At 42.0% G+C, this 26,946-nt stretch overlaps 1 protein-coding gene across 1 annotated transcript in view; it reads left to right on the top strand.

The window, feature by feature from the left end:
* Positions 1-26,629, top strand: part of LOC144752596 (VPS10 domain-containing receptor SorCS1-like) — a 1,975,184-nt gene extending 1,948,555 nt beyond the window's left edge. Inside the window, exon 29 of the mRNA XM_078640477.1 lies at positions 24,750-26,629. Within this exon, the coding sequence (XP_078496603.1) occupies positions 24,750-24,764 (15 nt within the window). The 3' untranslated portion in view covers positions 24,765-26,629. The remainder of the gene's footprint in view (positions 1-24,749) is intronic.
* The last annotated feature ends 317 nt before the right edge of the window (positions 26,630-26,946 follow it).

Below are 26,946 nucleotides of genomic sequence, written 5' to 3'. Positions count from 1 at the left end.
CAGATTTGTCCGAATTATATGACATAGGATGGGAAGCTGACCTGCTTGAGCCTATGGAAATATAAACATTTATTTTTAAAATTTATAATTAATAAAAAGTAAAAAGGTAAACCGTTTAATTTAAAAATAAAAACACCTTCAAAAGCAGGTTATGTGTAGTGTCTTCAATAAAATATTAAAATATGCTCATAAAATTAGATCAGATTCACATATAAAATAGCACAGGTAACATAAATATAAATGTCATTTCTTTTCTGCTATTTCTGTATTGTAAATTTGCAAGGACTAAAAAATCTTCTATTTAAAATGTCAAGTAGTGTGTTAAGTTTTTGATCACTGTTATTGTTTTACTGTTTGGTAATAATGGTTAATAACATTTTTTATTATATTTTACCACAGATTCAACTGCAGATCATTTCAAGATTTCACCATGCCAACAATAGAAAGACAGAGAAAGGCTGCAAAACGTCAAAGACAGCAGGTGAAAGAAAATAAGCAGCAGTCCTCTAACAAAAAGATTTGTCAAGTCACGAAGAAAGCACCGGGTAGGAGCACAAAATATTTCATAAGAAATATGTGTAGTAAAAAAAATATTACTACAGAAAATGTTTCAGTCCATAAAACGAGAAGGAATTCAAATGGAAAGGAAAGGCCAATCAAAAATGTTACTGCTAGAGCAAGAGATAACTCTGTGCATGATAGTAGAAGGAAACAACAGTTTAGGGAGATTCGTAAACGAATGTTCCGCAACAGGATAATTGGCAATTTGTTAAAAAATATTAAGAAAGGTCAACAGAAACTGGTTTTTTATAAGAGAAAAAAAAAGTTGAGAAAGTTATTGATCAGGCATTTGAAATTAAACGTAAGTTATTCATTTTGATAATCAATAGAATTAGGAAGCTAAACAAGGCAATTTATGATTTCAAAAGAAATAGTAGATGGAAGAGAATAGTTAATCGTAGTAATTTTTGTGAAGTTTTTTCTGGAGAATGGATGCATAGTTCAAGCTGTGAGGCATTTTTTAATGAGGAGAGTTATTTCCAGGATAATGATTTGGTGCATGCAGTTGACACCAGTGGTCGTGCTTATGAAGTGAAAGATGGTTGTCCAGTTGAAAAAGAAAAACTTGTGACAACAGAGGCAGAAGAGGTGTTAGGTAATGAGGTTTTAGGAAGACGTGCTAAGGGTCCTGTGTACACCTGGAAGTGTAGTAGTATTTGCAGTGTGCGACAGGATTCCATCAATTTGCTTTGTGATTTTGTACGGTCATTTAATAAGAAAAGTTTGAAGCAGAAAATAAGGTTGTTGCAAGAATTAGATCCTTGCAGAGTAAGAGAAGTGACAGGTTTGCATGGTCATTCACTGGCTTGTCTTTCCAGGAGAGTATGCCAGAGTGTTTTTCATCATTTCAGGATGCTAGCAGTGCATCATAATAAAGTGAGGAAATTAGTTAGAATGTTGTATTATGCTAAGAGTCCAGCAATTATGCTTAAACAATTATGCGCTGCTCTTTTGCATGGTTCTGAAATAGATGTGAAGAATATATGTGAAGAAATTGAGTTTTGTTACTTTGGAAGTAAAGAGGAGAATGTTGAAATTGAGCAAGAAGAAGAGGGTCATGTGGAAGATAGTGTACAGGTTTCCAGTACAGATAATTTCCAGAGGGAAATTGCGACGTTTGAGGTGAAATCAAGTGAGAGGCCTAATTTCACTTGTGTGTGTTGTCGACGCACTTATTATAAGAATCAGACTAAGTTAGTGGATTTATATGCAAAAAGTGAAAGGGAAGATAATAGTGAATGGAAGGATTTCGCAACATACTTGATGGTAGAAAATTGTTTTGATTTGGGATTGGATCAACGTGTGTGTACTTATTGTTGTTGCAAATTAAATCAAAACCAGATGCCTGCTAGAGCAGTTCATAATAATCTGGAATTGGTTGAGATTCCTTCTGAATTGAAGGATTTAAATACTTATGAATCTATTTTGATTCAAAGTATCCATCCCTTTCAGGCTATTGTAAGAATGGAGCCAAAGACAGGGAAATTGCCTCCATCAGATTTACAGAGAGGATTAAAGGGAAGAGTTGTTTATTTGCCTCTAGATTTGAAGAAAAACATTAACACAATTGGAGTAGAAAAAGTGGAAGAGGAACCTCTGGTTATCTTAGTTAATGGGGTTCCGACAAAGAATAAGAAAATATGGCAAGATTTAGTAGATGTTAGGAAAGTTAAAAAGGCAACATTGTATTTGAAAAAAAATAATAAATACTATAAGAATGTATATGTTGCAGAAGAGGAAGTAAGTGAGGAAGAGGATAGCGATTTGTGTGCTGGTCAAATTGAGAAAGTAGAACCCTCTACTAGTGAAGAAATATATGAACATTATAGTGTTCATCCTTTGCATTCCCAGGAAGTCATGGGGAATGCTATTGAGTTGTTTCAAATGAAACAAGCCAAAGGGAGTCCCATTAGTGTTTGGGAGGAAAGTTTGGAAGCTCGGTGTTTCCCACAGCTTTTTCCAACAGGTCAGGGAGGAAGATATGATGAGCGACCTCATCAAATTCCTGCTTCTGAATACCGGACTTTGCGATTGTATGCAGGAGATGCTAGGTTTCGACAATGCATTCCCTATTTGTTTCATCTCCTGTTTGAAAGCGATCTGTCTGGACTGTCATATGCAGTGAACCACATCTTGAAAAGTGGTATACACATGCAAAACATCTCGGCAAGTGACTTTATGGATAAAGTCAATGTCCAAGACAGTATTTTGGATTCTCACCTGATTAATCTCATGGCGTGTCAGCGTGGTACTAATGAGTACTGGTACCGTCGTCATGGTGATTTAAAATGTATGCTGAGGAACTTAGGTACTCCCACATGGTTCCTCACTCTGAGCTGTGCCGAGTATGGCTGGGAAGACTTACTTGAATTTCTACGAGAGGCAAATGCTAACGTAGATAACATCGAATTCAAGACACCCGGAGAACTGTGCTCTTTGGATCCAGTCAATGTATGTAGGTACTTCAATCATAGATTTGAAGCTATGATGTCTTTCATCATGAATAAGAAGAATCCACCTCTTGGAGAGGTGTTGGATTTCTTCTGGAGAAAGGAGTACCAAGCAAGAGGTGCTCCTCATATACATATGTTGCTGTGGATCAAGGATGCACCTAAATTTGGAACGGATCCAGAAGACTCAGTGATGAGTTTCATCCAACAGTATTCTACGTGTGCTGTTCCAAACGCAAAGGAGAAGAAAAGCCTAAGAGAAAAAGTTCTGCGTTTCCAAAGCCATCGATGTGGAAAGTACTGCCGTCGTAAATTCCGAAACAAGGACAAGTTCTACACCAAATGTCGTTTCGGTTTTCCACGACCGGTGATTTCTAAAGGAAGAGTAAACAGTTTGATGTCTTCGCTGCGACATAATGTCATGAAGAAATCACCTAAAAACACATACAATTTCAAGAGGAACGAAGAGTCCAAGTACATCAACGACTACAACCCGGTGATTTTGTCCATGTGGAATGCTAACATGGATATACAGTTTGTGGCTGATAACTGTATGGCTGTGGCTCGGTATGTGACGTCTTACATCACCAAAAAAGAGAAGACAGAATTGAAGGATATGTGGGAGGACATTTCCCATAAAAAGAGCCTCAGCAAGAAGTTGTACAGTTTCAGTCTGAAGATGTTGTCGCATCGAGAAATTGGAGCTTACGAATGCTCTGACCGGTTGTCTTCAGCAAGTCTCTATGCCAAGTCTAGGAGTATCGTTTGGGCGAGTCTTGGTCTTGCTGCAACGCGTAATCGAGTTCTGAAACCTGTGCGGGAAATTGAGTATTTGGCGGAAAAGGAGCCAAACAGTACCGACATTTTGAAGACCAACATGTTGGATACATATTATCCAAATAGAAGCAGTCACCTCGACAATGTTTGTCTGTATGAGGTTCTTCAAAATTACATATTCAAGAGGAACATCAAAGAAGATACTGAGAAAGGAGTGTATGCTGTAATAGGAAGTGAGGGATGTCTGGTCAAGCAAAGAAAATGCCACTTGGTAAACCATAAAAAATTGAGTGGCGAATCTCCTGAAAAAAAGGAGTTTTTCTATTTAGCACTTTTGCAACTTTTCAAGCCTTGGCGTGCAGAAGAGGAACTGCTTGGAGATTTCCTCTGTTACGAAGACTCTTTCAATGCCGCCAAGGAGACCATAGAATGTCCTGCTTTTCCCAAATATGTAGAAATGTTGAATGCGGAAATTGAGCAGGAAGCAACGATTGCAGCCGAGATTGCCAGAGACAGTTCTCAGGACAGTCAGAGTTCTGCTTCATTGAGTCAGGATCCACTAGGAGGACCTGTTATCGAAAATGAAGCTGCCACTGCCATGAATGAAGTGGAAAGAGCCATGGCACATGCTCAGGAGGATGCGGTTAACTTAGAAGAGTTGGAAAGACAACTCAACGTTGAGCAGAGGAAAATATATGACGAAGTTACCATGCAAATTGATCATGGATTAAGTCATGACAAGAAAGAGTGCTCATGTACGTCGTTGAAGCCTGTCCGACTGTACGTGAGTGGAGAAGCGGGAACTGGAAAAAGTTTCCTAATTAAAGCAATTTCATGCTATTTGCAGGAAAGGACAGAGTCATCGCTGTCTTGTGTTGTCACCGCTCCAACTGGACTGGCAGCACATAACATTAAAGGGATTACTTTACATTGTTTACTGATGCTGCCAGTGGAGCATGACAACAAATTACAATATCACAAGCTATCTGGAGATGCTTGTTTTGAAGTTTCAAGAATCTTGAGGAAAATGAAACTTCTTATCATTGACGAAGTAAGCATGGTTTCCAATGTCATGCTTGCCTTTGTGCATTTGAGGATGCAAGAAGTTCTCAAAACAGAGTATGATGTGTTATTTGGTGGCAAACACATCATTGTTTTCGGAGATCTTCTGCAGCTGACACCAGTGAAAGGGCAACCTGTGTTCAAAATGCTCACGCATGAAGATACCAGGAAGTGCCTAGGCAGCATTGGCAACGTCAATATATGGTTAAACTTCAATTATGCTGAACTGCATGAAAATATGCGTCAGGCGAAGGATGAAGTTTACAAGACTATTCTACAAGATGTTAGAATTGGAAAAGTGACCGAGCATGGGAAAGAAGCTTTACATGCACGATTACTGTCAAATTTATATCCAGAACAAGATGTTGTGCCTGAGAATATTTTTCAGAAAATTACTGATAAGAAATCTGGAATATGTTTGATGCCAACTCTTGCAGAATGTGCCAAATTCAACAACAAAATGTTGCATTTAGAAAAGCAAGAGATTGTGAAACTGGAAGCTATTGACAGAGTAGAGCATATGGGATCAACAATTATTTTGTCTGAGAATCTGAAAACAAAATTGGATTCATTAGAGAAGAGTATATCTAAAACTGCAGGTTTTGAAAAGACTCTGAATGTGTGCTTGAACTGCCGTATAATTTTAAGAAGGAATTTACATGTTGAAAGAGGTCTGGTAAATGGATCAATGGGTAATGTTGTTGATTTTGTAAAATACAGAAATAGAGATGGAATTGAATTTTTAAAAATTAAATTTGATGGCATTGAGGAAGTACAGCTAATTGGTCGTTGCTCTGCTAGATTTTTGCTTGTAAAAGACTTATATGTTCGCCGTAAGCAGTTTCCTGTTTGCTTGGCATATGCGGTGACAATCCATAAATCGCAAGGTTTAAGTGTAGACAGTGCATTGGTGAATATTGGCAGTTCTGTGTTCAAGGAGGGTATGGCATATGTGGCATTGTCACGAGTTAGAACTTTATCGGGATTGTACTTGATTGAGTGTGATGTCACAAACATTTGTGCTGATCTAGATTGTGTTAAGGAATACAATAGGTTAAGAAGAGAGTATGCGCCACATTTGCCTCAGTATCCTTTGTTTGAGAAACGTGTGGTAGGCCGGAAACGAAGAAATGTGACCAATACTGGGGAGGTTTTAGCAAAAAGACGAAAAGTCGATGAACCTAAAATTACAAGCAGAAACAAAAAGGATTCTGTTGAAGATGTTGTTGGTTTTCAATTTGAAAACAGTTCTGGTGTCAACTGCTATGCTAATGTAGTGGTTAATGTTTTGTTTTCTCTAGAAAATGTAAAAGAAGAGATTGTGGTCAATTCTGATCAAAGATTTTGCAGTTTGTTAAATTCTGTGTTAGAGAAATGTAGCACTGATAGAAGAAACATAGAAAGTGTGTCTGAAATTCGAAATCTGTTAGACAGATGTTCAGGCCAAACACAATTCTCTCAAAATATTCAGCAAGATTGTCAGGAGTTTTTAATGTATATGCTTGATATATTACATGCTGAAGGTGTAGATGTAGATCAGCTGTTTGGGCTTTCTTATCAATGGCAGCATGACTGCGAGAACTGTATGGTATCAAGTACTACTAGTGTAGACTCAGAAAGATTTATATATTTAACTTTGCCAGACAGTAAATCAGTCTCCTTTAATAAGCTAGTAAAAGCAGCTGATCACAACATGGAGTGTAGCCAATGTAAATCTGAAATGATGTCCACATTATTTATACGAACATATGGCCAGTATGTCATTTTAATGTTCCAACGATGTAGGCCTGATGGAACAAAATTGACAACTTTAATAAAAAATGTTGTAGCTTCGCAGTTGTCAATATCAGGAAGGACTTTTGTAACTGCAGCAATTATATATCATGACGGCCCTTCAATAACATCAGGACATTACACAGCTTATTTAAAGTCTAGAAATGGCTGGTCATTCTGCAATGATTCTGTTTTAATTTTCAAAAAAAAATTGCCGTATGACCTTAAAAACTCTTACCTGGTGTTTTTAAAACCAAAATTTTAGGGAAATAATCTCGGGATGTGCTCTGTGGAATTTCAAGAAGTTCTAATGGCTCCTACACAATTTGGCCTTGAGGATAAGTGTAGTTCAGAGACATAACTTCTAACCATAGGACTGGACGTCATGGAGAAATACGTGCACTTTGAATGAGTTCAGAAAAACTGTTTCTTTTTATAAGCTAATTGAAGCAGCCAATCAAAACATGGAGTAGAGGGAATGTAGGTCTGCAATGCTGTCTACTGTTTTACATTGCTTTGTGATTAAAAGTGATGTAGAGAATTAAATAATTGTAGTAGTCATAGAGGTAGTGTAAGTCTGCTTCATAGTAAGCAGTAACAGTGTCATAGGAAATGTAGAACATGACTGAGCAAGAAGGGGAAGATATTACTATTCCAGGATTGTGAAAATGATCTTCAACATTTTAATTCTGAAAGTTGCGGAAATGCCAAATGACGGGATTGGCTTACAAGAAATCCAAGAGTTATAAATGGCTCTGACCAGATTTGGCCTTGTGGAAACTTGTGGTAGAGAGCAAGAAGTCATTTATTGCATGTAACGTGTTTTTAAAAACGATGGAGATTTTCTTTCAGAAAGTGGCGGGCTGAAAGTAATAACAGCACAAAAGAGTGTAAGCTGTTCATAGGACATCCTTGGACGTCATGGAAAGTAAGTTAACTTTAAGGAGTTCTGAATTTTGATTTCTTATGTTGTATGGGTTTTTTAAACACAATCATTTTGATTGTGTTTTTTTTCCCCGCTGTTATATGATGAATACCTTCAAGTCACTGTTTTTAGTGAATTTTGATACATTCTGAGAACAGCAAAAATAAACCATTTAACATGTATAATTAATTCTGTACTGTTTGCATTTATGATGTATATGTAGAACTGTGTAGGAGGCATGGAGAAGGTGAGGCTTCTGTAAGTGTCAAAGTTGTTGCATGCAGTGCTGCACTTCTGCGTATTCTTTCATATGCTGGACTACATCTGCACAATGAGATACCTAAGCAAAGGAAACACAAGTGATGTGATTGTGAAATGAGCAAAATAAATTGCATGTATTTCATTTACATCACCTGTGTTTCCTATCATTACGAATCACATTGTGCAGATCAAGTTTAGGTCTGTCCAGGGAAACATAGGAGGTTTGGACTTTGTTGAAGAGTGCAGTGGACATGACTCACTTCATTGGTAGACCTTCACATGTATTATCTCCTCTGTACTCTTCAACAAGTGTAAATCTCATCTGCAACCCTGAGTAGGCCTCACCTCAAACAAACCTCTGGATAGTAGACATCTTATTGGCATCCTGAAGCAATTATTTAAAATTTTAGTGTCTTGCGACACTTTTCTGAAACAACAGCAATGCAAAAGATGCACCATGTTTTAAGATAGGCCTCACTTCATCTGCATCAAGATACTGTTAGTTTAAAATGTATATCTTTAGGACTGTGTAGGGGGCCTGGAGAAGCAGAAGCTTCTGTAAGTGTCAAAGTTGTTGAAAAACTGTTTGTCCTTCAATCTTTTCCCTTGTCTTTTCTAATTTTTAAATACATGTTTTAATATTTTTCAAATGTTTGTTCTCTCTTTCACAGATTGAAAGTATAGAAACAACAAGTGAGTAATTTAACGACAATTATAAGGTAAATGTTTTGTATTCTTTTCGTTACATTTCTATCACATTCACCTACTATTAGTTCCACAGCTTCATTTCTTTAACCCTCAGTTTCCTGCCTTTGCTACTTTCCTCATTCCTTTCTCTATTACCTACTTACTCAACTCCTTCCACTCTTTTCCTCAGTCCCTCTCTTCTCATAGTTCCTCACTCTTGTTCACTCACTCCGTCTCTATTACTCTTAGTGTCTTTGACTGATCACTCTATCACTACTTGTTCATAATGCTTTCTCTGTGTAGTTGAAGCACACTAAGGGGAATATTATGAACACAGCCAATAAAATTATTGCTCTTTTTATTGGCAGAAAACTGGTGCAAAAGTGGTTTTAGCGGCAGTTTTCTGCCACAAAAGCAGCTTTAGCGACACATTTCTGCCAATAAAAGCTGCAAAACTTTTATTGCCTATGTTGATGATATGGCTCTATGTTACTTACATTTCTTTGCTGTTTCAATTAATCTTTTTCTGTTATTTTTTGTTTTCTGTTTTCTATTTTTTCTCTCTGTTATTCCTCATGTTTTAATCTTATTTTGAACATTCACTCACATTCTCCAAGAAACTCTTCTTTGTTAATGTTATACTCTCTTTTTTTTTCTTTCACTTCGTTATCTATTTTGTTTTTCACAATTATACCCTCTTCTGTCTTTTCTTCGGTAAATAGATCTATTAAACAGTATCTCTTCTTTACTCCCTATAGCTGTCTTTCTTTTAACATCACTCTCTGTTTACTTTCCTTATACTTACACTTTTTTTTTTTTAAATTTTTTTTGGTTAGCTCCCGGTCCGCGTACCGGGAAGCTAACCCGGGAGCGAACCAAAAGAAATAGAGCTTGCCAGAGTGCTAAACATTCTAGCAATTTTTTTTGAAAGGGAAGGTAGTTCTGAAAAGAACTTTTTTTTTTATATTTTTGTTGTTTTATATTTTTTTTTTATTTTTTGAACATTTTTTGTTTTTTTTGTATTTTTTGAACGATTTTATATTTTTTTTGGTTTTTTTGGGGGGGGGGGAAACAACAAAAAACAGGCGTTGAAAAGGGCTCAACAGGAGCAAAAAAAAATTACTGGGGGCGGTTAGGGCAATCATGGTGTTCATACGCCAGGTTGAGTGCATTGATGCTCATGTTGCCACAAGCTAATAATGCACGACAGTGCATACATAAGTGAATCATGTGCCCAAAATTTTCTTGAATATTTGGCACAGTTTCCCGTGCCTCTTCTGGTGTTAGAGAAATCGGTATTGTTGGTCTGGCCACAGGAGTTGGTCTTGGATTGTCAAGCATATCCCTTATTTCCGCCCGGCTGTAATTTAGTGGATGCTTCCTTGTCATGTGCCTGTGCATTGTGTGATTTCCATAGCTATATTTTTTGTCCGTCCCTCTGGACAATTGTTCTTTGCATATGCGGCAGGTGACATACCTCGCATTGACTTTTTTTTGGCCACGAGGGATCGAATAAAACTGCCAGATGAAACTGGCTTTCTTTCTGGAAACCCGGGGCACCTCTTCTAAGAACTGTGGTTCTTCTCCCTCCTCATCCATTTCTTCATCTTCCTCCTCAGTGTTGGTAATGACCTGGGGAGGTGGTCCTCTCTTCCCATGAGGAGGTGGAGGTGGTGGTGGGGGTCCACCAGCTGAAGCTACCAATGAAGCCATTTTCCAACAAGCAAAATAGGTCTTCCTCTCACAATGATGAAAGTCAGAGTGAGGAAAGAAGGAGGGGTTTTCATCATTTGGGAAAAACAATACTTCTCAACCAATGAAAAGTGTTATTTTTAGGTCACCTGACCTAGCCTTACATCATTATGAAACCAAAAGTGAAATGAACCAATGAAAAGTTTTATTAACAAGTCACATGACCTCTCACGCTCATGTTACGCGCTGCGGAACGCGCCCCGGTTAGCTTCCGGGTCGCTAAGCTTCGCGCCCCGGTCCGCGCCCCGGTCCGCGCCCCGGGACACTTCCGGGTGCGCTAACGCGGTACGTCACAAGACGCATTACGCGGCAACGCGATACGTCGCGTTTTCGCGAAGCGCCGCGGATCGCTTCCGGGGAGCTGCGTTTCGCGCCTCGGTCCGCGCCCCGGGGCACTTCCGGGTGCGCTAACGCAGTACGTCATAAGACGCATTACGCGGCAACGCGATACCGTCACTATGTTGATTTTTTACCGGTTCGCGGACCGGGTCGCGGCATCAAATTGAGCTAACGGGAAGCTTCCCGGTCCGCGGACCGGGAGCGAAACAAAAAAAATATTTAAAATAAATTATTAATAAACATATAAAATATATTTTTGGATTTAAATAAGAATACATTTTACAGCTATAGATATTTGCTATTAAAAAAACATTGAAATTCACTGAAAAAACCATAGGTTATAAACCATATATAGTTAGGAATTAGCATTTACAAACCCTTGAAAATTCACTGAAAAAACCATAGGTTATACACCATATATAGTTAGGAATTAGCATTTAAAAAACCTTATTTTACTCACACAAAACCATTGAAATTCCATATATAGTTAGTTGCACTAACTATATATCGCGCACCCGCAATCCACTGCTGATGATGTCACATATTACATCATTCATGACATGGTCAGTGACATCACTGATGACATCACTGATGACATCTCAAATGACATCACTGATGACTCCACTGATGACATCTCATTTGACATCAATGACCACATCACTGTACAATTAGGCGGCTGTCTCTATACCGTCTGTGATCTTACCTGGAATTGCACCATGACGCAGATTGTAAGTTCACTGACTCGAATTCAGACCTGCCTTTCGCCATATTATCTGTTAGGCATTGGCTTATTCTAGTTTTTCCTTTCCTTCACTATCCAGAATGACGCTCTTCCTCAAAGCTATTGACCTATCCATGTACTGCAATCATTCTAAGACCAGAGATTGGTCCAGCTGTCCAGACCGTACGCCCTGTAAGAGGGGTGGTTCTTTCTCCGCCTTTGAAAATGAGCATCCTCGGTATGTCTTGTTTTCTTTTATCCAGATGTGCTTAGTTGTTTTATCTAACTACTCAATTGGGTGTCGACCCTAATCTGTTAATTCATGTACCAAATAGGTCTGTGTCCCTGTCTTCTGTCCTGATGAAGACCCCACTGCAAGGGATCAATTCAAGCCTGCTTTCATAAAGGGGTCGAAACGTCGACCATTTTCTTGTGTTTCCAGCTTCATTCCAATATTTGTGTTATTCAGTACACCCATGAAGCCTGTTGTTTTTTAGGTTATAATTGAACCTATGGTCATTTATATCTAAGTTGGAGTATTTGTTTATCTACTATTGTGTGGCCTTCTGGCCCTTTTGTCTATGTCACTTACCCCTCCCTATACTCACTGCACTCCCCCTTCCCCTTCCCAGGGCACGGTAATCAATAAGTTTTTATCTTTGTATTATCAATTGTTACCCAATTTTTTGGCTTAGCTTCATTGTAATTAAAACAATGTCAGCAGATTGACTCTTTGGTTTATATATTTGAATTACCAGTTGTGGTTTACAAATAATTTTGTGTGTGTTTACTGGGACCCCTTTCTCTCAGTACCCAATAGACACCAGCACATTCAAAATTCACAACTATATAAGTGATTCTGTGCATCACACTGAGGTGCATCAGCATTTAAATTGCTGTATAAGTGCATGTATGAGTGTGTCTCAGTGGGTTTACGAGTGTTAGAGTAGGTCTGTCAGTGGGTGCATAACTGTCTCATTGGGCTCTCAGACAGTCTGAGTAGGTTCATGAGTATCTGACTGGGTAAGTGACTGGGTGCATGAGTGTCTGAATGTGTCTGTGAGTGGGTGCATGAATGTCTGAGTGGGTCTCTAAATGGGTGCATGAGTGTCTGAGTGGGTCTATTAGTACATGAGTGGCTGAGAGAGTCTGTGAGAGGGTACCTCAGTATCTGAGTTTGCGGCAAATTCACGAATATCGCATGTGGCACAGAAAACCATTTTATTCAGCATTTTCTGTCCATACTATATCCCAGAAACACCTCTATATCCCACCCATGAGGTCAGGGTTCATCCAACCTAACCCTCTTATCCAAGTTTTTGCCATTTCTGTGTAGCCCGAGGACTGTACTGATAAACTAAAATGGAGGCCACAATTTTCAGCTCAGGTTGCGGCCAGTGAGTCACATCATTTCTGTTTGCATGAGTATTCGCAAAGGTTCATGAAATATTCATGAATTAGTCGACGTTGCAGATATACAAGTTTAGATTTCCTTTAGTTTCTCAACAACTACTGACAAGATTTACACCAAATAACTGAAAGCATAAACTGTGAAGCGAAAGCTAAGTTTCTGCCAAATTCAGTGTAGTTCTGTCCAGTTGTTTGGGCTGTAGTCATTTTCAAAACCCCTATGGGAATTTTTTTTTTCACCCCAAAGCTTTCCAAGCAAAACAAACCCCAACTTTACACTTTTTTGAGAAACTTTTGTGAAGATCCATCAAAAGGTGCCAAAGTTATAGGCAAGTCAAAAAATGCTTTTCCTATGTAAACATCGTCCCAACTTTAACTACCTACTGGCAATCACCAGTAGGTTTTGTCTATATTTAAAAACCCAAAAAAATGACATCTTACAGTTATAGTTTTCAGAGCTAGCTATAGCTTTCGCCCCTGCAGTGCCATGCTTATAGCCTAACATATTGCATCACTCATGAAATTACATCACTGACAACATCTCAAATGACATCTGTTAGTTTCGTACTAGAATAACTGTTTGCAAACATATATCAAGAGATTCACCATAAGGACAGGTGCTTCTCTGCTTCTCTGCACTTCCATGACTTAATGGAACACTCTTACCTGGATAGTCTTCTGTGGTGACAGTAGCATTGCTACAGAAGAGCTTGAGGTAGTCTGCTGATACCCCACCAAACAGCATGATGATAGATGCAATCTTTGAATTCATCTCAACCACTGTTTATCACTCATGGCCACATTCTATGTTTTTTTCTCATCCACCATGAAACTGTAGACAGAGATCCGCCTTGTAAGAATAAATACTGCTCCTGCTCCTCGTGGGATCAGGCTATTACAAAATGCTAGGAATGGCCACATCTTGGAAATAACCCAAGCACCCCACAAACCATGGGCGTAGACATTTCTTTGTGGGCCTTCATTGAATGCACATATAGTGCTGCAGGTGCTCAAAACTGCACTTAACAAGTTCATTGATTGCTTCTAGTGTGCATTATTACAATTCATTTTAGAAATTGTTTCTGTACCAAAAAAATATCTGGCAAATAGTTTATGTGGGTCCCTGCTTTGAAGAAGTTTATGTTTTTATAATATGTTGAGCGATGATGTTAGGGTAATTTTTGCACAAGTTGACACAAATTTCCCCCAAAATTATTTATATCACACTCCAATGTTCCTCCTGTAAATGTGCCCCACCTCGAGCTCCTTCTCCTCCACCACTCACCATGCATACATCTCTGTTGACAACCAGATCTTGTTTTATGTAATGGTGTCACAGTCCCTTTTTGTGCCACACCACACCTTTAAACAGGCCCCCAAGGTGCAAGGAGGCACAGTGCACCCTATTACAATCTATATGCTGCCCCCAAAGGAGCTGTGAACTTGAACCTGCCCTGGGCCCAATCAGTCAATCAGTCAGCATTTGGAAACACTGTCACCCCTAGGGGTATCTGGCTGCTGTGTCTCCATCGGAGAGCCAGGTTTGGAGTCTCTTTCTGTAGTCTGCTTGTGAAGGGGCTGCATGGAGCTGGAGGGTAAGCTTATTCCACGTCTTTGCAGTGTGTGCAACGGCAAGTTAAGAGGAGTGCAGGTGTTTAGCGGGTTGGTGGAAGTTCATTTGATGTTTGATGTAGGCAGGTCCTAGGCCATGGAGAGCTTTGTAGGTGTTTGTGAGGATCTTGAAATGGCATCTTTTCTGCATGGGGAGCCAGTGAAGGTCCCCAAGGTGGGGGGCAATGTGTGTTTGTTTGGGAAGCTCCAAGATGAGTCTGGCTGCAGCGTTCTATATGGTCTGGAGTCTTCTGAAGAGCTGGGTGGAGATGCCGTCATAGAGGGTGTTGTCATAGTCAAGGTGGCCGGTGACGAGAACCTGGGTGATGGTCTTTCTGGTGTTTGTTGCAATCCATCTGAAGATTCTGTGGAGCATGCTAAGTGTGCGAAAGCAGGAGAAGGAAACTGTGTTAACTTGTGGATTCATGGTCAGTTGGCTGTCAAGCATGATGCCGAGATTGTGCGCATGGTCAGGTGGTGTGGGTGTTGGTCCAAGTTCTGCCGGCCACCAGCTGTGGTCCCATGTGGAGGTGTCTTTTCAGGAAGATCGGCACTTCAGTTTGTCGGAGTTGAGTTTGAGGCAGTTGTCTCTCATCTATTCGGCTACGTTGGTCATGGCATTGCAGAAGTTTATTTTTGCGTTCAAGCAGACCTTGTGAGCAAGAGGATCAGTTGAGTTCCATCTGCTTAGGCGATTATGTTGAGTGTGTGGGATCTGATGCTGCCAGCAAGGGTGGTCCTGTAGATTTTGAACAGCATTAGGCTGAGGAATGATCCTTGTGGTACACCACATATGATGGCTTTGAGTGTGGAGGTGAAGGGAGGCTGTCGGACACTCTGTGTGCATCCTGTGAGGAAGGAGGCGATCTACTATAGGGCGGTTTGCTGTATGCACATGTTGTGGAGTCTGTTGATGATGGTGTTGTGGGAAACTGTGTTGAATGCTGTGGAGAGGTCGAGGTGGATCAGGGCCATGGTTTCTCCATGGTCGAGGAGTGTTCTGATATCATTAGTGGCAGTGATCAGTGCTGTCTTAGTGCTGTGGTAGGCACGGACTCCCGATTGAGAGGCATCCAGTAGGTGGTTTTGTTCCAGGAATTTGGTGAGCTGCTGGTTGATGACTTTCTCTAAACTTTTGGCCAAGATGGGGGCAGGGAGATCGGCTGATAATTTTTGAGATAGTTAGGGTTAGCGGAGGCTTTCTTTAGGAGGGGTCTGATGTCTGCGTGTTTCCAACTGTCTGGGAAGGTTGCTGTGGAAAATGAGGTGTTGAGGATGCAGGTGAGTTACGTGCTGATAGGGTTTGTTGCAAGGTTATAGAGGTGGCCGAGGTCGGTGAGCACCCCAGAGTGGATGGAAGACGGGAAGGCAGAGGTGGGGAGGATGATGAGCGGTGACCAGGTGGTGATGGTTTGACTGGTGTTCACTGGTTGGTGCAGGTTGTCGGGGATGAGGGTGGTGGATTGGATGTTGAAATTGTTGTAGATGTTGGTGATCTTGCTATGGAAGTAGTCTGCGAGCCAACACATTAGTGAAAGACAGAGTTTCTGACTGAAGCAGCTGACTTGCCTTTCACATTGCATGTGGCACCATCCTGCAATTCAAATGGGGTGAGTGACAGAGATTACCCTGCAGATATGTTCAGTAGGTGAATACACCCACCGACAGGGAAAGGTCTGGGGAAGTTATGGAACCACCTATCTTCCCCCCAAAGGGGTCCTATCAAAGGATACGCTGACTGTGCACCACGTCTTGCTGGTGCACAGTCGCTACGCCTCCTGATGTCCTTCTTGTATGTGCACCCAGATCCATAATACGGAGTGAACACAGAGTCATATAAGGTTCCCTCATTTACATGGGACCATATCCTCATCCAAATGAGATGAAGCACATTGAGATAGAACTGGCGCTATATATGAGCGGCCCCAGTCTTATTACAGAAGGGGGGCACAAGGGTCTGCAGCCCTTTCTGTAATACTAAAGTGCCACCGGGATGCAGAAAACAGTTTCACACATCCATTGCACCCCCACAGCACTTAATATGATATGGACAAGACCGTTTCACATTTCGTCAACCTAACACTTGCCATCCTACTGGATAGTTCTATCGGTAGAGAAACATTTTAGCCTTAAGTAGACAACTTGCACCTTTACTTTATAACCAATTCTCCAGGGTGAGCTTAGAGGTGGCTCCCTGGCGCATAACTTGTTTTTCTGTTATGATTTATCTCTAACCTTAATTATGTTCTTACGACACAAGCTTTAAAGCCTAGGAAAATATTAAACAAGAAAAAGCCAATGAACACATGCAGGTATCTATACGTAAACATCCGAGGGGGTTTCACGCTGAGTCTCATGATTCATGCAATAATGTAACAGGATATTAGTGATTATCTCCCATAATTATTGCCTTTTGCTTCAAAACCATACTTGCTAAAATATGTGCAGGAAGCAAGGTATTTACTTAGAGAAATAATGTATATGGGATGCATTATTTGCCAAATATTTGTTATTTCTTGGATTTGAGATGCATTCCTTTGCCAAATGTTGTATAGGGTTTAAGCATGTTGCTTTTCACATGGCATAAATATGGCCCAGAAAGATAGTTTCTTCGTGGAAACGCAGTTTTAGTTCGGTTCATAGTGGTAAATAGCTTACTATTGACTGCAACTTTCCAGTAGAGCACATCTTAGTTGTGGTTATAAATACATTATGTTCATTTCTTCAGATTGCATAACATTGTGATGCATGCAGGGCCAGGCTAATATGGCTAATGAAGCCAACAAATTGATCTTTGAAGTATGTACATGTTGTGCCATGTTATCGGATTAATTGAAGGAGGTGGTACACATCTGCATTCTGAAATAAATAGAAAGGAGAAATCAGTTGTGCCTATATGCCACTGTTCCTGTATACTCATATTGTCCCTAATGAAAGAAATTGCCAGATAGACATATTCAACTTTTAAAGCAAAGGTAATAAAAATGTCATTTCTAGACCAAAATAAACTATCAAGTCAGGCTAATCTGTGGCTTCTCCAGGAAAAGGCCGTCTGTTCATGGCATTATGTAGCCTTCATTGGCCCCACATATACTTTAATTCACTCGTCTGTGCTTTGTTGACAAAATCCATAGAAGACTTGTCTCAAGAATACTTGACGTCATCCCTAGACAATGTGAGCGTTCAACATTGTCAACACAAAAATCGGGCAATTTAGCAGGAAAAGCTTGGGTCTAAGTGCCCCTCACCCCCTTTTTTAGTGTTCAAGCAAACCGGACTATATTCAAATGCACACTAAAAGTGCGTCTTTTCATGGAATGAGATTCTTCATCTAGCTGACCTCTCAATTTTGAAAGGACTGTGGCATCCAGAGCCGCACAGCTGTATTAAATATGTAAATTAGGTAAACCAGTGAGCTTAACTAAAACATAAGCTCTTAAAAGTGGAAAGAATGGCTAATTACATAGATAATCCAGCCCATAAATTCATTGTTAACCAACAGTGTCTTAAAATGTAAAGCAGTGGCGTAAAGAAACTTGAGGGACCCCCCCGCAAAGTGCATGGTGGTAGCCCCCCCCACTCTCTGGATCCAGTCAGGTGCTCTCAGGCCAGGGGCCCTCCACTAGTAGAAAATGCCAGAAAGGGCCCCCTAATGCTTTCGGCCCCCTACACCACCGGGACTGTGGGGGCTATTGTTATGCCACTGATGTAAGGGGATTATTTATGAGAGCCCTGCTTCACTTTTGCCACACATAAAGTGGTGCATGCAGGGCTCTCCTAAAGATGTGGCTTTGAGTGGCCTCATAAATCATGAGTAAGGCAATGGAGCATAAATCACTGTGTCACCTCCTCAGAGCTAAGGAGATGGTCCATATTCAATGTAATGGGTTTTCCCACTCAACACCCATGGAATTTGATACTTCTCCACATTTACAAAGTGATGTAAACTTTGGAGAAGCACCAAATCCTTATTCCTCCGGAGGGGCAGCATAAAAAGGAGAAATATGTTTATTTCTGCTCATTGTTTCCTCTTTCCATGTGTGCTGCATTCTTCAATCAATCAATCAATACATTTGTAGAGCGCGCTACTCACCCGTGAGGGTCTCAAGGCGCTGTAGGGGTGCCGCTATTGCTCGAATAGCCAGGTCTTGAGGTGTTTCCTGAAGGTGAGATGGTCCTGGGTCAGTCGGAGATGTGCGGGGAGGGAGTTCCATGTCTTGGCTGCCAGGTAGGAGAACGATCTTCCTCCGGTGGTGGTTCTGCGAATCCGTGGGACGGTGGCGAGGGCAAGGCAGGTGGACCGGAGCTGGCGGGTGGGGGTGTAGAACGAGAGGCGGTTGTTGAGGTATTTGGAGCCCATGTTGTGGAGCGCTTTGTGTGCGTGGGTGAGCAGCCTGAACGTGATCCTCTTGCTGATGGGGAGCCAGTGCAGGTTTCTCAGGTGGGCGGATATGTGGCTGTGGCGAGGGATGTTGAGGATGAGTTGTGCGGAGGCGTTCTGTATGCGCTGAAGGCGTTTCTGCAGTTTGGCTGTGGTTCCTGCGTATAGGGCGTTCCCATAGTCCAGTCGGCTTGTGACGAGGGCCTGGGTGACCGTCTTTCCGGTTCCGGTCGGGATCCACCGGAAGATCTTTCGGAGCATGCGCAGGGTGTTGAAACAAGAGGGCAAGACTGCGTTGACTTGCTTGGTCATCGTGAGGGAGGAGTCCAGGATGAATCCCAGGTTGCGTGCGTGGTCCGTGGGTGTTGGTGCAGTGCCCAGCGTCGTGGGCCACCAGGAGTCATCCCAGGCAGATGGGGATTGTCCGAGGATGAGGACCTCCGTCTTGTCCGTGTTGAGTTTCAGACGGCTGTGCTTCATCCATTCTGCGACATCTTTCATTCCGTCCTGGAAGTTGGTTTTGGCGGTGAATGGGTCTTTGGTGAGGGAGAGTATCAGTTGGGTGTCGTCGGCGTAGGAGATGATGTTGATGTTGTGTTTGCGTGCGATGGTGGCGAGGGGGCTCATGTAGATATTGAAGAGGGTTGGGCTGAGTGAGGAGCCTTGGGGTACGACGCAGATGATCTTGGTGGCCTTGGAGCGGAAGGGAGGGAGGCGGACTCTCTGAGTTCTGTCGGAGAGGAACGATGTGATCCAGTCCAGGGCCTTTCCTTGGATCCCAGTGTTGTAGAGGCGGGTTATTAGGGTGCGGTGGCAGATGGTATCAAAGGCTGCCGAGAGGTCCAGGAGGATGAGAGCGGCTGTCTCTCCGTTGTCCATCAGGGTCCTGATGTCATCGGTGGCTGCGATGAGGGCGGTCTCGGTGCTGTGATTGGCTCAAAATCCGGACTGGGATGGGTTGACCAAGTTGTTTGCTTCGAGGAATGCAGTCGGCTGTTTATTGAAGGTCTTCTTGATGACTTTAGCCGGGAAGAGGAGAAGAGAGATGGGGCGGAAGTTCTTGAGGTCTTTTGGGTCCGCTGGGAATGTGACTGACGTGAAGGAGCTGTTGATGACGTTCCGGAGGTGGGGTGCGATGATGGTGTCGGCTTTGTTGAAGATATGATGAGGGCATGGGTCGGAAGGGGAGCCAGAGTGGATGGTGTTCATGACGTGGTTGGTGTCTTCAGTGCTGATGGCGGTCCATGCGCTGAGGCTGGTGGTGGGGGTCGTTGGTTTGGTGGCTGTAGGCGGAGTCTGGGTCCTGAAGCTGTCGTGTATATCTGCAATCTTGCGGTGGAAGAAAGTGGCGAGGGAGTTGCAGAGGTCTTGCGACGGTGTGAAGTCGTTGTTGCTGGCGTTGGGGTTGGAGAGCTCTTTGACGATGCTGAAGAGTTCCTTGCTGTTGTGGGTGTTGTTGTCCAGCCGCTCTTTGAACGATGTCCTTTTGGTGGTGCGGATCATCTGGTGGTATTCGCGGGTGGCGCTCTTGAGGGCTGTCATGTTTTCTGATGTCCGTTTGTGGCGCCAAGCTTTTTCGAGGGTTCGGCATGATTTCTTTGCGATTTTGAGGGCATCTGTGAACCATGAGGTTTTTCTGTTGCTAGTCTTGGCTGGGGGTTTCTTTAGTGGAGCGAGGTCGTCGGCGCAGTTGGTGATCCACTGTGCGAGATTGTGTGCTGCGTTGTTGGTGTCAGGGGTGTTGACAGGAGGGTTCTGGCTCAGCAATGTGGTCCGCTGGTCCGTGGTGACTTTGCTCCAGTATCTGCGGGGAATCTGTAGTGTGTGGTGGTGGGATGTGGTTTTCTTGAAGGTGAAGTGGATGCAGCTGTGGTCGGTCCAGTGTAGTCCGGTGGAGTGGCTGAAGGAGACGTGGTTGCTGGCAGAGAAGTTGGGGTCGAGCGCGTGGCCAGCGAGGTGGTTGGGCATGTCCACGAGTTGCTTGAGTCCGAGGTTGGCGAGGTTGTCGAGCAGGGTGGAGGTGTTGTTGTCGCTGTTTTTCGCCAGGTGGAAGTTCGGGTCCCCTAGGAGGATGTACTCTGGTGAGGCTAGGGCATGCGGGCTGATGAAGTCGGCGATGGTTTCGCTGAATTGTGTCCGTGGGCCCGGGGGTCTGTAGATGAGCGTTCCTCTGAGGGAGGTCTGGGGGTCGGTGTGGATCTGGAAGTGTAGGTGTTCGGCGGGGGTGAGTGTGTCTTCGGCGTTGGTCGTGACGCTGATGGTGTTCCTGAAGACGATGGCGATACCTCCTCCAGTTTTGTTGACACGGTCCTTCTGGGTGATTTTGTAGCCGTCCTGGATGGCTATGGCGATGTCGGGGCCGAGGAGGCGTTCATCCAGGTTTCCGTGAGGAAGGCGACGTCTGGTGCTGTTGTATCAAGGAGTTCCCAGAGTTCGACGGCGTGTTTCTGGACGGAGCGGGTGTTGAGGAGGATGCATTTGAGGTGGTTCTTGTTATCGTTGCTGTGTTCGGTGGGTGGGGTGCAAGTTCGGAGGCAGGTGAATTTACAGGCTTGGCAGTTGAAGGGTCCGTGGGTCTGCCTCAGGGTGGCTTGGTGGCAGGCGGCAGGTCGTCCGGTGTTGAGTGCGACGAGGGTGGTGGTGTCGTATCTCAGTCAGGTGCCCAGGCCTCGGCTGGGGCCAGGGGTTCCGGCACTGGGCGCAGTCCAGGCGCGGACGGGCGCAGACGGGCTTGCCTTTTGCGCACCTTCGGCGTGTCCGATGCGCGGCCTCCATAGGAGGCGAAGTTGGAGGGAGGGGCAGCTGGGAGGCGGGAGCGGGACGGCCAATGGGCGGGCAGGGGTACAGAAGGAAAAAGGAGGCGGGGCCACGGGGGAGCAGCGGCGGGAAGCGGGGAGGCACAGAGGGGCAGGGCCGCACAGGGAGCGCCAAGAAACCCAAAAAAATAGGAAGACAGTAAAAAATATAGCCTGTGCAGGAGCAACAACAATTCACCCAACGGAATGCAAAGACCCCCGGGGCACACCAGCAGCAAACCCTCGTCAGCCCTCGGGTCCCAGAGGGTCGAGCGGCGTGGAGAGTGACCTGGAGACAGGTCACGCTCACCTGCGCCGCGCGACCTCCCTTTTTCCTTCTGTACCCCTGCCCGCCCATTGAACTTGCTCATTGAAGATAAACAACTTCATTTCAGGGTCCTCAAATACAGCACCAAGACCTGCCTCTACTGCAAGCTGACCAGCCACTTTAGTCAGTCTTCTTGAACCAATTTGCATCCATCTAACTGAAATGAAATAGTTTTCTGAGACAACTTCATAAACCCAGAGCTCCATCCTTTGGAATTAAAACTCTCTCTATTAATCTAAGGTCTGACCAGTCCACTGCCATCCATGATGAATATAAAAATATTGCATCCAAATATTCACCCCATTAGTTGATATCTTTTTACCTGCAAGCACCCTTAATTGGATGAGACTTAGCATGGGCTGTGCATCCCACCCACCACTCAAGCAAAAAGTGATTTAAAAAAAGCGTTGTCTTTCAATTGATCATTCATATTCCATGTGAAACACTGACATTGACTGCGACATTTTATTGTATGTGTATTGTGCCAATCCAGTTTGAATGCCTTCCAGCCAGTGCTGAGGGAATGTCACTGGAGCCTATATAACAATGTGTGTCTCATATGTATTATACATTGTTGTAGGTTTTTGCAATTTGTACTATAAAATAAAATTGTCACACTGCTCTGGTGAACATAATTACAGCAACCTTATTAACTTATTAACATATCCACCGCTAAAATTACTTTCATATTTTACTATATTAATTCACCACTAATGCTTTATGGGTTTCGAGGAGCATACTACTTGCCAAAAAAGAGTTTCTACACCCCTTAAGGGGTAACAAGCGCTATATAAATGCAAACCTTTATACCTCTTCTATGCCTCACAATCCAAATAACTGACTAACATATCCACCAGTCAAATTACTTTCATATTTCACTGTACTAATTCACCACTAATCCTAAATGACCTCCGGATTAGCAAGCTACTCGGCGAAAAAGCGCTTCAACGCCTGAGCTGGGGCAGAAGCTCTATATTCATTGCAATTACAATACAATACATGGAAAGAGAAAAACACCTCTTGGTATTGTTTTTGTGCAGGAAGGTGCTCCTCCCTGCACAAAAACAATCTTGCCTCTCACGGAGGCACCCTTGCACCCTTATGTAAGGGGAAACAACCTTTACAATGCAACTTTTACAACGAACTACCATTACAACGAATTTTTTACAACGCAAAAACTTTTACAACGCATACCATTACAATGCAGGATTTTACAACGCAAGTACCTTTACAACGCATACCATTACAACGTAAGTATTGGTAAGTACATAATTATTTTTAAAATATTATATGTTTGGGTTTTTGGGTAAAGGGGTATTTTTAGGGTTCAGGGTCAGTTTTCAGTTTTTGGGTAAAGGGGTATTTTTAGGGTTCAGGGTCAGTTTTCAGTTTTTGGGTAAAGGGGTATTTTTAGGGTTCAGGGTCAGTTTTCAGTTTTTGGGTAAAGGGGTATTTTTAGGGTTCAGGGTCAGTTTTCAGTTTTTGGGTAAAGGGGTATTTTTAGGGTTCAGGGTCAGTTTTCAGTTTTTGGGTAAAGGGGTATTTTTAGGGTTCAGGGTCAGTTTTCAGTTTTTGGGTAAAGGGGTATTTTTAGGGTTCAGGGTCAGTTTTCAGTTTTTGAGTAAAGGGGTATTTTTAGGGTTCAGGGTCAGTTTTCAGTTTTTGGGTAAAGGGGTATTTTTTAGGGTTCAGTGTCAGTTTTCAGTTTTTGGGTAAAGGGGTATTTTTAGGGTTCAGGGTCAGTTTTCAGTTTTTGGGTAAAGGGGTATTTTTAGGGTTCAGGGACAGTTTTGGGTTTTTGGGTAAAGGGGTATTTTTAGGGTTCAGGGACAGTTTGGGGTTTTTGGGGTACAGGGTTAATTTGTAAAAATAAAATAAAATTATATTTAAATTAAATTAATTAAATGTAATTAAATATAAATTAATTAATTTAAATTAAAAAAAATATTTTTAGGGTTCAGGGTCAGTTTTGGGTTTTTGGGGTACAGGGTTAATTTGTAAAAATAAATTAAAATTATATTTAAATTAAATTAAATAAATAAAATTAAATACAATTTAATTATATTTTAATAATTTAAAATAATTTATATTAAAAAAAATATTATATACTTACCAATATTTACGTTGTAATGGTATGCGTTGTAAAGGTACTTGCGTTGTAAAATCCTGCGTTGTAATGGTATGCGTTGTAAAAGTTTTGGCGTTGTAAAAAGTTCGTTGTAATGGTAGGCGTTGTAAAAGTATGCGTTGTAACGTCATACATCCTTATGTAAGGGTTCCTACGTTGGTGCTATAAATACGGTGCCTTCCTGCCCTTTGACTTTAGCATAGGGCAGTGCAACAAGGTGCCTCGCTGCACTGCCCTACAACAAAATGCCATCAATTAGGCTCTAAGGTTCCATACTTTCATTATATTATGTAAAAAGCTCAGACCGTACACGTTTTTGCACGGTCCTATAGAGTAGAGCTGTGTGAAAAGGTGCCTTATTTAGTTAATTGCTAATTTTTAATAGAAACAATACTCTTCCCATCAAACCAAATTCCAGTACACATAAATACAAGGTACTATTTCGGGAGTCACCAGCAGGGGGCTCTAGAATACCCATATAAGGAGCAAATATTTACCCATGCTTGGTGAAAGATGGATTACAGAATAACATTTGAGCTAGCAAATGAAACGTATTTGCGACTTCCCATTTCCATCTAACCTAACCAAACACCATGTGGTCCTTTGCCTAGATCTCCTAAGAAATGAGGGGAAAGACAGTAAACAAAATGTTCTCTGGTGAAAGCACACCATTTGTTCAATCCTCAATTCTGAAATGTCACTCTCCATTGTGTTTAATGAGCATCAAACAATCATTGCTGCCTCTGTCATGATATGAAAATCCAAATGACTTTTTTTTTTATTTGCAGGAAATATTTCCATAGTGGCTGAGAAGCAAAGCACAAAAGAGATCCCGACCTATGTAAATGTTTGATCCAAGGAAGACAAAAAAAACATTTAAAGAATGTGAACGTTTCAATACTTCAAAGAGATGGGTTGCAGCTTTAAACCTGTGCAGGGGGACGCTGAGGCCCAGGCGCTGGGAAAAGCATTCATTGTACAGAATCTTGTTTTTTTCGAAATACTCCCTGCCTCCAACTTTTTTCAGATCAGTTGTGTTTGTAGAAGATCCATAATCGTGCAGGCCAAGAATTTGCATGCTTTTGAGATATTCTTGGCATGTGAAATAAGTTAAACCGCTAGAATCATTGGAAGTGGCGATGAGTTTTTTTCATGCTAGCAATTTTCAGTGCATTCCAAGCAGTCATGAAAACGTTGGGGATATAGAACTTCACAAGATATCTGTATTTTCTTCTGTAAATTGTGTCTGTGAAAGGATCGGTAAAAGGAACATCTTTATTTAGCCTCCTAAACCACAAGACTTCCATCGCGCATGTCTTTTTCTGTGAACGTTCAAAGAAAATACCTACACATCATCATTGGATCCAGCGAATTTGAAAGGAAAAGCCCCTGCCTTGTTGGAAAAGTTTTTGAAATGTTTCTCACAGTCAGGCAGAGGCAGCTTTAGCTCGTATTGAGCCACACGTTGAAAGTGAATAAAACATTAACCGAGTTTTTCTCCCTGTACAGTTCCTATACGATAAGTCAAACATCTTAACAAGACGGCCGGATCTAGATTTTTCTACTGTATTCATTTTAAGCAGGTCCCTGACTTCACGCTGTTCATTATTCTTGGGAATATCAAAAACGACCAGCCAGGTTCGCTCCTGCTGAAGCCGTAAATGGAAATCTTTTTTGCAGTACATGAAATTATACCACAATAGGCTCCCATGGTATGAAAGCAGGGGTCATATGTGCAAATTCCAGCTCTATTGTGCCAAGATGCTATAAGAGAAAAGACTAAATTCATGGGTCCATGTTTGCAGTGACCGGACGTTGTTTTTAAAATATGTATTATTACTTCCTTTTAGGACACGAACCATTGTTCCAAATATCTTTCAGAAATCATATTTTGCACTACTGTATTTCATTCATCCAATATCTGAAATTGTTAAAATAAACGTTTCTCTGTTTTGTTAAAGAAATAACCTATTTATATAGATTTAGGGTTTGCAAACAAGGAGGGGACACCATAATGACTCTTAATTCTGTATGAAAATGTCCTCCCATCCCATCCCATCCCCCACTCTATGTGGTAGCGGAAGACAAAATGAAGTGCTAGGATTGCCTAAATTATGGGACAAGAAAAGGCAAACTATGCAGTGTAAGGTGGCACATTTTGAGGCAGCATTACTTTATTACTTTTTTCATTTTTTCACATCTTAACACAGTATGCGCATAGTAATTTCAATTTCACTTAAGCGCCTAAATACAACAATCAGCAACTGAATGGTGACCTGCCTCTGCATGACAAAACACCTGCCATCTTGCAGCAATAGGTGTAGTAGCATTTTTAGGAACTTTTCTGATTGTTTGAGCAAGAAACACAATGTTTTTGGTTGTTAAATGTTCAAATTATACAGACAATGATGTGTTTGTGGCAAGTGCAGCAAAATAATTATATGGAAATCTCATAATTTTGGTGTCCTGGTGATAGATATATATTCTTGCTATTTGCAAGCAAAATATTAACCACGATGAGGTGACATGCAGTTCTCTCAATCATTTACTGACAATTTTGATATTCAAGAGTACCAAGAAGCCACCCTGAGTCTATTCAGATACAGAGAAGTATGTTTAGTTAACTACAGTGCTGTCCAGTAGTACAACCGCAGCAAATGAAACATAGCAGGAGGCGGGAAACGGCCTCTACAACGAAGCCGTTTCCACGAAATCATTTACCACGCATGCACTACAACGCATGCGTGGTTACAACTGAAAGCTTTACCACGCATACCTTTACTACGAAATACGTAGTAAAGGCATGTGTGGTAAATGAAAAGAAAAACGAAGGGGGGTTTGGGGGGTCTCCCCCATAAAAAATAAATAAAGCGCTGGCATAAAAAGGGGGGCTGGGGGGGTCTCCCCCCAAAAAAACAAAATTAACCTGAGGAGCCAAAGCTAAAGCCGAAGCTATCAACGTCGTTAGGGAGGAAACGGAAAGTA

The sequence above is a fragment of the Lissotriton helveticus genome, chromosome 5_1 (assembly GCF_964261635.1).
Source record: "Lissotriton helveticus chromosome 5_1, aLisHel1.1, whole genome shotgun sequence".
NCBI classification, from domain to species: Eukaryota; Metazoa; Chordata; class Amphibia; order Caudata; family Salamandridae; genus Lissotriton; species Lissotriton helveticus.
Note: the sequence above shows the minus strand (reverse complement) of the source record. Positions and strands in the feature narration are given on the sequence as shown.